The following is a 12,435-nucleotide window of genomic DNA, read 5'->3' on the forward strand; positions in this document are numbered from 1 at the left end:
CATGAGCCACAGAGAGCTCCACTGGCTTGGCACAAGTGAGGAGAGGAGATCAGCAAACTCTTCTTTCTGTAAGAGATCATCTCGTCTTGCTTCCCATAGGCATGCAGTCCCAGTGGGAATGTAGGATTTAATCCCAGCTGGATATCCAAAGTGCTGGGGCTCCTGGGCTCTCCTCTCTCACCACTGCTCCTTTAATCAAAGGACAAGTCCTTAAACCAGCTGAATGAATGCAATGATAGGCGGGAGCACAGAGAGCTCACCTCTCCCCCAGATGTAAGTCAACACATGATGACAACAATGATGAGACCATGGGCTGGGATGAGTTTGATTGCAAATGAGCTGCTGTATCCCCTCAGAGGCATGGACGGCCCTGCTGTCTACACTGGCCACCAGCCACTGAGAACAGAGCAGTAGAGGTGAAGTATGACACGGTGAGGGCACTGTTTCACACCCACTGACAGCTAGCATAATGAGGATGATGTTGGCAGGGCACTATAGATGAACCCAGCAGCACTCAATCCACAACAACATAGCCAGACAGTTGAGGAGGACTAGCGAGAACATATCTGATCCCCTCGGTGCTGCATTACTCCCAAAAGCATCCTTTTCAAAAATGTGGTATTTGTCCTTGTTGGAGTGGAGCATTTTCACATCCTCAAAAGCATAGTAGGCAGCCATGGTGAAGTTGATGTCACCAGAGGAAAGCAGGTCGAACACACAAGACTGGAAGTACAGGTCTTCCACTGGGAGGCGCTCTTTACACTTGGCCATGGCAGCCTGATAGGTAAACCCATGGGACTGGCTGCCCGTCCTGCTCTTGACCGGGCCGTGGCCCTCCACAGCACGGTCCCTGAATTTTCTGAAGTCGATGCGCTGGTTGGCGGGACAGCCGTGCAGGCAGAGGTACAGGTCCTGGTTGTCTCGGTCTTCTACAGAGTTCACTACTTCCTCTGGCATCCGCACAGCAAAGGTCAGGTATCGGCCCACCTGCCGGACCACGATAGTTGTACCGATGTAGCGTGCGTGGATCTCCACATGCTGCCCAGGCACCTTCTCCACGATGCGCAGCGTGTTGGCCCCGTGGCGGTCTCCACCGTTCTTGGAGCCGTCGGCGAACGCCGCAGGCAGCTCGTCTGTCTCTGCGTGGTACATCTTCTGGTCCACACACTCCTGGAAGTTCTTGAAGATGATTGTCAACTGTACCGAGTGAGAGAGGGGAGAAGATTAGAATTTGCAGTCAGCACAACAATAGCCAATATGTTTCAATACGTGTCAGGCCTTTTGAGGATGAAAATAGCAAGGTACATATAGACATCAAATTATTAAATCATTGAACAGCAGTTGAATTTTAAAAAACTGTATGGAACCTCTATATTTACATGTTTATGTGGACAAGAGTTAGTGGTAGGGCTACACAAATGACTGAGGGGAATCTTTGTGCTTTGGCATTAAGAACACCAGTAGTTTGTATAATGCAGACCCATCTACACCACCACCCCAGTTCAGTGTCACATTTCAGCTCTGCCTCAACATGGGGAGGCCAAAGTAAACGCTCTCAGAAAACACGGGTATAGGCCATGTTAAATCGGGCCTCAGTGTGCAGACACAAAGACGAGCCATTCATAGTGGTGAAAAACCTGCCTGTGAACCCCAGAACTGTGCTCCAGGGAGTGGCACTGAGCCAGGAGGGGAGAGCGTGCTCTGCTCTGTGGCTAATTAACTAAGGCTGGTCACTTCTCTGCTTGCATGATTTCATTAGGACGCCAGTGAGCCGTTGTCTCAGAAGTGACCCCGGGACAGCCGATAGGCTCTGATCTCAAATAGGGGGCAGGGGCGGGAAGTAGAGCACCAAAATGCCCTGTTATTACCCAGTCAAGTCATCTGCCAACCCAGCCCCCAACCCACCCCTCAATCCTCCCACCCCACAATCCCCCATTCCCCAAAGTTTTTTTTTAACCTGCCACTGACCCCTCTTTTCGAAGGATAACATGATCTAAGAACATGAAAAAACCTCTACAAAACCCCTGTGCATAAAGAAACAAACTGATTCGTCAACCCATCCCTTGAATGAAGGTAGTGCATATAACAGACCATTTCATACACTGCAGCAGGAGCCCATATGAAACAGAGCTACAGCAATACCCAGTCTTGTTTGTACAGGTGGCATAGGCTTCTGCCTTGTTTTCCCTTTGTCCAGACTGAATAACTTCAAAAGCTGTGTAATTTGCTTCCAAGTACAGCTGTGTAAAAATATCATTACCTTAAGCACACAGAAAAAAGCCAGAATGCTGAAAGTGCATCATTAGGTCTGATGATGGAAAATTGGTCTCTCTCTTTATGTGATTGAGGACAAAATGTCAGTGTAAACCCTGCAGTCGGGATACAGTGCACGGAGGCCTATTGGTCACAGCCACGACTGCCAAAATCATACCAAATGTGGACCTAATATTAAGTGACTTTGCAGACTACAAATGCTTAGGGATCTTTGTTTTCACCTCATGTTCTAATGAAATACATTTCTGTGGTGGCCCTCCAGGCCGTCCAATGTACTGTAGAAACAAAACAATGATAATTTATGAGGTATCAGGGCCAACTAATGTGCAGAAAATATCTGCAGTTTCCTGCATGGCTTGAGCACTTAGTTAAAACAACAGTTTCTAACTAACATACACACAATGCTAGGGTATAGACTGCTACACATAGGGTGGGCCTAAAATTCGACTTGGCTGTCCACATGATGTTTATACTGCGGGTATAATACTGGCATATAATTTGTAAACCTTATCAGGATCCCAACAATTGTTCTGTGTATTGCCTATTGGTCTGCGATGGAACTGATCCTAACATTAACCAGAGTCCACAGTAAAACATTCCCACGGCTGCTCCTACTTCTCTGGCCACATTAAAGAGGCCCACAACCTCTTACATACGAAGGTCTTACTTAAGATAATATTTCTTGATTTGAGAGCTCTTACAAATAAATCACTGCAGTACAATTTGTCCAACAACATTCCATTCAGTGTTTCAAACAAAGCAAAAAAAGATTCTCTCCCATTACCTGAAAGGGCTTTCTTTAGTGAGAAAAGGGCAAAATAGAGGAGTAGCAGCCTTGCTCAGGAGACAACAAAACTTTCCCTTTCCTAAAATGGCCATGGTAGCCAAAATAATGGCCTGCATGCCCAGCATTTATGTACATGACCCTAAGCATGATGACATGTTAATTGCTTAATTAACTCAGGAACCACACCTGTGTTCGAGCAACGGTTTTCAATATACTTTGTATCCTTCATTTACTCAAGTGTTTCCATTATTTTGGCAGTTACCTGTATCTTTTTGCTATCTTTTTGTTCTCTACTTAGATGCATGTCTACACTCCTCCACAGTGGTGAGAAGACCAGTGTTATCAGACGTTCTGCAAAGTCTGTTGGTATATCTGTGATAAGGAAAGTTGTGAAATTTTACTTCAATAGAGTAGTTTTTCAAGGATTCAGTCTGTAGCAATGAAATAATCACAGAATACTTGGATCAGTAGCAATGTCAAGCATCACCAGACACTCTGTAACTGTGCTGTACCCAACATACAGTCAATATCACATTGATTCAATATGATAGAGAGATGTAGCGGCTCCTCTCACCTTGCTGGTGGCCGTAGCAGAGGAGCCAGGCACGACAGGTGTGTTGGTCACCTGAACAGACAGGTATTTGTTATGGATAAGTGGCCAGGCTCCCTCCACCTTGCAAGTCTGGAAGTCATCGCTGAAGGTACGGAGGTGTGGGTCTCCAAAGAAGCCGCAGTGGGTGTAGTTGGGTGGCAAGGAATGGCGAGAAAGGCTGCGTTCGTAGTGACACTGCTCCGGCCCATCGGAGCGCTCCTGGCTGTCAGGCTGGAGCTGTGGTGGTGGAGCGGGGGTCCGGGCTCGAGGCTGGGTTGTAGGTCCCTCCTTGGAGCAGTTGTGTTGACTCATGAGGTCCTCTATGCCATGTTGGGCTGAGTGGTAGGCCAGGTCGCCTCTGCAAGTGCGTGCGGTGCGGCGTACACAGTTGTTGTACGCCCGCAGTGCCGTACAGAACTCCTCCTCCGGGCCAGAGCTTGAGGTGGAGGCCCAAAACTCTGAGTTACACTTGAGGATCTTACACTGCAGACTCACTGTAGAGTGGAGAAGAAAACATTAGGATCATAGATCACACAACAATGGCAAACCAATACCCACAATGGACTGTTCATCCAATCACTAAACATTGTGTCGAACAATTAATGTACTAAACAAACAGGAAAAGTATGTGTTATACAGTCTTATCTGTGTGTTTGAAACCCTTAATCACCTATGCAATGGCCAGTTTTTAGACTCCTATAATCCAAAAAAGCCCTGCAGCATTCTTTGAGTTCTTCCATGTTTTTTCAGTGTCTCGAGACAAATTGAGCATTTATTTCCATCAAATAACTCTGACTTCAAGTGTAACGAAAACCAAAATTCCACCAAATATGTGGATTCCAAGAGGCTGCAGTTTGCCAACTCCATCATCCCACTTGGCACAGACATCAATTCAACATCTATTTCATGTTGGTTCTATGTAATTTCATTGAAATGACGTGGAAACAACGTTGATTCAACGAGTGTATGCCCAGTGGGATGTGTATGCACACTTCATTACAAATCAAGTCTGCTCTGAGACTTCATACAGCACACAGTGAGTTTTACCTTTTCCAAGAGATTCAGTGAATCTGCAAAAGATCATGCATCATTAAAAAAAAAAATTGGTGGGAGACATGGTATGTAAACTTGTCATAAAAAATGTACAAATTTGATTTCAACAGGGACATTGGGGGCTACATTAGGAAAAGCACCAACACACACCTCATTAATTAGTCAAAATAAGCTACTCAGAAGTGTTAACGGCATAAATTCACAGCTACCTAATGTTTGCATCTATACTACAACCTCCTGTTGCATGGCTAAAAGCCAGAACGGAGTGAGGAAATTATTATTTTGAGAATTTAGCTATTGTTGAGGTGAACTGGAAGGGGTATGAGATTGTGCGAGCCATTGTGAGAGGGGGTAGTCTTACGGCTCTGAATGAAGGCAATGTTGCTATTGTGAAGAGACCAGCAGTCATAAATTTGCCCTGTGTAAGGGGATCAGGTTGTTCATCAGCAATGGATTGTGGCGTGGGAGGGCTGGGGGTTCAGACAGGAAAGAAACTAGCTCCAGGACCAGAGAGCGGAACAGAAGAGAGGCCTCACCATTCCACAGGTCAAACTGGATATAAGATATCCACCTGTCCATTGCAGAAGGCCTTAATCAAAGAGTAATGCAACTTCCAACAGGCATTCCTCAGGACTTAAATGACATGACCTGAAATGTAAGTTGCTTTGGGTGGCATGGTATGGGGGGAGGGGGGGTTACATAGGAAAGAATAGATGTAATTCAAAGCAAATACCAATACAATTGGATCTCCTAACTTCACCCTAATAAACAAACTTCAGTTTAGGACGAGTCTACATGTAACTTTGCTGCACCAAACGTTCCCTCAGAACTTATTGACCAATGACTATACAACACTTTGAAGTCACACTTTCAGTTACTAATACTGATGACTCTACCATTCCACCACAACTATGCCAACCCCCACACAGCACACACCACTCCCTCCTCCCAGTCCCAGCAACAAAGGGCATTTATTATCACGTATCTGATAAGTGGCAATAAACTAATCTTAATCTTGAATAAACGTCAACAACAACTAGCACTTGCATTATCACTTTTTTGTTTGGCGGTAAAAGAGACACTGATAAAAGTCGGTAAATGTGCAAATTGATTTATACGAGGCCATGGAGATAGGCTATTTCTGCATCTCATAAAAAGGAAGAAGGGCTCAAGTAAGACCATTATAACCCGTGTTATATCAAGGTGTTTTAATGTTGCTTAGAAAGATCCATGCAGGTCGAATAATACATAACCTAAGCATGGTTACGAATTGCTCATTATTCATCCAACCAAAAATAAGCTAACCGCCTGGGAATCTGGGATTCATGGATTTCCCGAACTATTTGTCTTTGCTTTCTTTAGACCGACACAATACGGGTAGAGAAAGAAAAAGGCAAGTACCGTTAGGTTACTTTAGAAAAGAGGGTTAGAATGCGTAAACATTTAAGTCATTTAGCAGACCCTATCCCCTCCCCCCAAACATAACACAACTACGGGGTTATACAGCTTGAGTAGCATAGGCTTGAGCTGTGTAAAATTATTCAATAGAAACAAAAAAGTCTTACGTGACGATTTATTTTATTACGAATATACCACCACAACATGGAGCACAAGAAACGCGATGTCAGGACGCGATGTCAGGACTCTGACATTATATGTTTTACCTGTGTTGACATGCAATTTATAAAGTTAGTCTTTCATTTTTGTTGATAAACCAAATAATTGTCTTGTTTGACAAATAATGTAGGTACATGTCTATACATCCATCTGGCAGGTTGTTTAAGCTATGTGAGCTGCAAATGGTTACCATAGGGCAAAACAAGGGTTGTAATAACTAGATAATAATCATATTAATACAGTTAACACGCATGATTTAAATAGTATCTCGATTGCAAAGTCTTACCAGAAGGAAACAGGCAAAGAAACAAAACAAGGATCTTGCCGACTTCAAGCGCCGAAGGTCCTGCTACTCCCTTCCCCATAACCGTCCATCCAGCACAGGGTCGCACTTCTCTCCTCTCCCTGGTCGAATCAAATCAAGAAGGTGGAAGAAAAATGAATTAGGAGATATTCCTATCGTCTATCTTGTTGAATAACACGGAGCAGTAGGCTACATGAGATCTGAAGTCACGTAATGCAGTCATGTCCCCGATCAAGTACTTGTTTCGAAATCTCGAAGTAACTTTCGCCCTCTTTCTAGGAGCGGATTCAATGCACTCGAATTCCTCAGCAAACAGTAAAAGCTGGCAATCGATCTTGAATTTAGGGAGTGTCAAGAAGGTGCAGTTTATACTACTCACTGGACCAATGAGGAGCCGTTGTTAAAGCCTTTAGCCCCTCCCGAGTCTCAAATTACAACTCAACGTGTAGATTTGTTCATTATAGCACGTTGGGCCTCAACAGTTTGATGGGAACAAAAGTGTTTTGCTTTGCTGCTACATAACATGCTAACCTTAATAAATTCATTTCTATGTTGCGTAAATGTTGGGGCAGAGGTTAGCCTGCATGGGTGAATGTCACTTCTCTTGCGCCTTGACTTAGCCTATAGTCCATTATGAAACATTTTAACCTTGCTAACCATGCTACTAGTAGTACAAAAGACAAATGAAACGTGACAATTTCAAATAGGCTATGTCAAAAGTTACCACTTATAAGCATGTAGGCTATACCCCCTTTAGGCTAATGCTGTATTGACTCATTGTGTTATGTCTTTGTGGCATTTCTTTAATAGACTCATAATCAATGATAACATGACTGATTATACGCTGAGTATACCAAACATTAGGAACACCTACCTAATATTGTGTTGGGAAGTCATTGCAAACCATTTTTTAACACAGTTTATTTCATCTAAAAGTCTTAAAACAAACTCCCTACAAAAATGAATGACTTCTACACAGAATTCTTGTCAGATGTTATTCATGACAATCTGTGTAGAATTGAAATTGAATTTAAGATGGAGATAAACAGCAAAAAAGGATAATAGCATTTCTTCTCAAAAAAGGTACTCAAGCAAAACATGTTCGTTTAGCTGTGTCAAATAACTAGTAAGATATATTACGCTGGTTGGTGCACTGTCAATGAAACCTCCATAACACAATAGTTGGTATTTGATCATCCAGATGATACAAACACACAGAAGGCTATTATGGTTTAAATTGGAGCAAACATTGATGCTTTGCACTGACCTTTTAGTAACATGATACATAACATCTTTATGAAATCACAATTGAAAGAAAACATACGCCAGCCAGCAAACAATTGAGAAACAAGTAAGCAGATGTTCATTAAGAATGTTTTATTTGTCTGTCTATTAGTTATATACATTATGTCATGATTTGGATAATGAAGAGGCACTATGCACCAGGACTTGTATGAAGAACTACTACACCTGTTGATCAACCACCCATCAGTACAATGCTGCTCTACACAACACTGTTTGCTCTGTGGGTCTACAATAGAAATGTCACTGAAGCAAGTCAAGTCTGTTGTGTGGTGTAAAATATGTCTGACCATGTTGATCCATTTTTTTAATCCTTAATGTCAGGCAATTAAGGTGGCTGATGCCCTAAGACATTGAACATATTGATGCACCATTGCACTTCAATGAGAATACTTAAGAATAATATCCAGCTAAGAAGTTGTAGGCATAAATACATACTGTGTAGGCTATACTAGTCTATTGGGGTTGATTAAAAAAAAAACTGGGAGCATTACTGGAAAACCCCAAACACCATCCAGACTAACTATTTGTCTGGAAAGAGATAGAACAATGGCTATAAGTGAATATGATTATTAAACCAGATTAAACGGCATAGTTTGTTGAAACTACATGGATGTGTTCAGACATTTAGATGAGCCACTTGAGTGATATTACATTGATAGTGCTTTATTTCTTAACATACTTATATTCTGTAAGGACTGGAAGATGTTTTGGATTGCTTAACAATGTATGGTAACTGACATGTAGCCTAGACTTGTAGAACATTCAATCACATCTCACTGTAGGCCTACAATATCACATCTCAACGGGGACCTACAGTATAAAGCCCCCATGTAATGCCTCCTGTAAGGCCAGCTAAAACCAAATTCCCCCCAAGCTAAATCAGTCCATAGAACAAATAGATGTCTCATTGGCCAAAAGGATTTTTTGATTTCATTTTAGTCATCACTGACCTTGAAATATAAACGTAGGCTAAATCCTTAGGCTTAAAATACCTAGACCTAAATGTCGATTTAAATTCATAAAATTACTACAGCGTTCCAAATGTTTTCTTTATATACTTTGGGGAGATAGGCCTATACTGATAATGCATCTGGCCCATAGCCACATACTGTATGATCTGGCTTATACGACACCGGGTGAAGATACTTCACACGTTCCAACAGATGGCGCCTGTATTAACTCTAGATATCAAACCTCACATCATGACAAACGCACATGGCATTATGAGTGCCGGGACAAGTTGATCTGTCATTAAATGTGTGCACAGGTCTATTATTTGACGGTTTAGTGCAACTGTAGCCCACAACTGTCAGTCAGTCATCAACATTGTTAGGCCTACCACCCCATTTCCTTTCTATCACAGCGAATAAAGAAGCCCATGTTCTATGTTTTATTTATTCAAAACACAAATATGATAGGCGGTCGATTGGAAGTTTTCTGATAGGTTTCCAATTCCATTTTTTTCCAGAATAATGCATTCGTAAAGGGTTTGATTTTAGCATTGTGAAAGAGGAGAAGCCAACGATATTGTCTAATAGAATCATATTAAAAGACCATTATGCATTTACAATAACCCATAGACCTTAGGCTATACAAGTAGCCTAGTTGTGTAGCAATGCCATACCCTATGTCAATGCTTATAGGCCTAATAACATTTAAAACATGTTATTACAGCTGGACAACTTGCAATGTTCACTTTTGTAGTATGTAGGCTATTGCCGTTTTTTGCCACAAAAAAATGTAAAGAAAGTCTGTAGCACACAATGCCGGGCAAATGTATTATAAGGGTAATCAACACACAATATGGATTACCATTACGCTTGACAATAGAAGTAGTCTCCTATAGTCCACTGTCAAAAACACAATCATTTTCAAAATAAAATGACCCATTGACAGAAATATTATGAGAAGCCACGAAAATATAAAGTTGGAATTTTGCCTGGAAAAACTCTGTAAATAGCTTAATTGTTCGCTGTTGAGAAACGACCAATACCAACCTTTGCGACTGCATGGATCCCTCCAAGTTTAGCTGCTGAACGCGAGGAAAGCGCAAAGGCGAGAAGTCCGAGTCCGAAATTCCACCCAAAATAGGTGTTGTGCAGCAAAGTAATCCAAATGTTTCGCATATACCGTTGTTTAAATTGGTGTAAAATGCCGACCTCCATTCATGGTTTCCTTCGATGGTGTCTCAAATAAGGAGTGTGAAATCAAAGTGATTTTTTTGCACACAATAATTCGCGTTGAAATGGAGCACCCGATCAACTCATTGATTCTCATACACTTGGATACTATTCTTCCTCATTCCGTTGACTGAACATTCCCACGATATAAACGTTCACGTCTCATAAAATATGACCATAATTAACAGTTGTTCTCATCTTTACGCTTGTATTCCTGCTCTCAGTTTAGTTGGTTCTCGTTGACGTTGAGAGGAAGAGCCCTCCGGGCACCGCTGCTGCTTCGCATGGGCTGCTGATATCTCTGGCCCGACTCCTTTCCTTGCTCACTGTTGTGTAATGGATACTTAGAAAGTGTGAGAGACAATGATCGGTTCTACATGACGCCGCTGGGACCCCTCTCCAGTCCCCCGACACCTCACGCCGTTTCAGGCAATTTGCGAGTGTTTAGACTGGGGATTTATTCTCCAAATATTATGCATAAACTGCTGCAACTAATTTTAATAAACCACAATAACTAAGATTCATGCTCCTCCTTCACATTTCGTACCTCCCACCACTCTGTATTACACTATAATAACTATGTTATCAAATGGCAATAATAATGAATCATACTCTGTTTTAGTAGGCTAACTTTGGCAATATTTGACATTTATGCCAAAATAGCCTACCATTCATTTCACCGAGATTAAAAGAGAAAGGGAAACAGCAAGTACAGTAGCACAGCAAGACTAGAGCTTGGATCCAAATCCAACATGACTATATTTTATATATTAAAAACTAGCTTTGGATATGGCCAAATTTAGAAACGGGAAGGTAACGGATGGATCAGATTCAAAGACAGAGGGGGGAATAGGGGAATTACACTGCACCTGTGTTTTAGGATCAAACTCAAGCAGAGTGACCAGACCACCCCCTCCCAGAGAGCCATTACAAGGCCGGGCTCCAACCCCATCCCTCCAGGGAGAAGGCTCTCACTGCCTCAACCGCTCTGTGATCAGGAAAATCTATCAAACAGGTGATTGGAGTTAACCATATCACTGAGTCATGGGACAGACATTTGCTAAGCTCCAATGGTGTAGGCTATTATGCCTTCTTTCCAGATGTAGCTAGATAGAAAAATACCCAGCATGGGCTGGCATCAGAAACGGGTAGCCTATGAATCTGAACATATTACCGGACATGAACCACTAAATATGTCAGTGAAAGTAGCCCAGTTCTTCAAATGGTGTCATAAAGTTGTGCATTGAGTGCCATGTCAAACATGAGAAATATATTGCATCTCCTGGACAGCTACTATGTCATACTGTAGATAGTGCAACATTTCTGAGTTCATCACATTTATCAATCTGAACCTGACCTACTGGGGACAAAGTGCATTCATATAGTTACAGCCTGAATTCAAAATTGATTTAAAAAAAAATTCCCCTCACCCATCTACACACAATACCCCATAACGACCAAGTGAAAACATGTTTGTAGACATGTTTGCAAATTTATTGAAAATTAAATACAGAAATATCACATTTACACAAGTATTCACTTAATCGGCATGGCCGATTAATTAGGGCCAATTTCAAGTTTTCATAACAATCGGTAATCGGCATTTTTGGACGCCGATTATGGCCGATTACATTGCACTCCACGAGGAGACTGCGTGGCAGGCTGACCACCTGTTACACGAGTGCAGCATGGAGCCAAGGTAAGTTGCTAGATATCATTAAACTTATCTTATAAAAAACAATCAATCTTAATAACATTATCACTAGTTAACTACACATGGTTGATGATATTACTAGTTTAACAAGCTTGTCCTGCATTGCAAATAATCAATGCGGTGCCTGTTCGATAAAATACGGAACAGTTCCATATTTCCCTGAAAGAATAAACGTTTTGTTTACGAAATGATAGTTTCCGGATTTGACCATATTAATGACCTAAGGATCGTATTTCTGTGTTTTAGTTATATTATAATTAAGTCTATGATTTGATATTTGATAGAGCAGTCTGACAGAGATGGTAGGCAGTAGCATGCTCGTGAGCATTCATTCAAACAGCACTTTCCTGCGTTTGCCAGCAGCTCTTCGCAATGCTTCAAGCACAGCGCTGTTTATGACTTCAAGCCTATCAACTCCCGAGATTAAGCTGGCAATACTATAGTGCCTATAAGAACATCCAATAGTCAAAGGTAAATGAAATACAAATGGTATAGAAAGAAATAGTCCTATAATTCCTATAATAACTACAATCTAAAACTTCTTAACTGGGAATATTGAAGACTCATGTTAAAAAGAACCACCAGCTTTCATATGTTCTCATGTTCTGA

General features: G+C 41.8%; 1 protein-coding gene across 1 annotated transcript; it reads right to left on the minus strand.

Annotated features, from left to right (window-relative positions):
* Positions 1 to 378: 378 nt before the first annotated feature.
* On the minus strand, positions 379 to 10,120 carry LOC139584706 (repulsive guidance molecule A-like). Its single transcript, XM_071416850.1, has 4 exons — positions 9,930 to 10,120; positions 6,610 to 6,728; positions 3,636 to 4,147; positions 379 to 1,197 (listed from the first exon to the last, which is right to left on the minus strand). Exons 1-4 carry the CDS (start codon positions 9,941 to 9,943, stop codon positions 493 to 495), a joined length of 1,350 nt encoding a protein of 449 aa, XP_071272951.1. The 5' UTR covers positions 9,944 to 10,120; the 3' UTR covers positions 379 to 492.
* Between the last annotated feature and the right edge of the window lie 2,315 nt (positions 10,121 to 12,435).

This window comes from Salvelinus alpinus, chromosome 9, assembly GCF_045679555.1.
Source record: "Salvelinus alpinus chromosome 9, SLU_Salpinus.1, whole genome shotgun sequence".
Classification (NCBI taxonomy): Eukaryota; Metazoa; Chordata; class Actinopteri; order Salmoniformes; family Salmonidae; genus Salvelinus; species Salvelinus alpinus.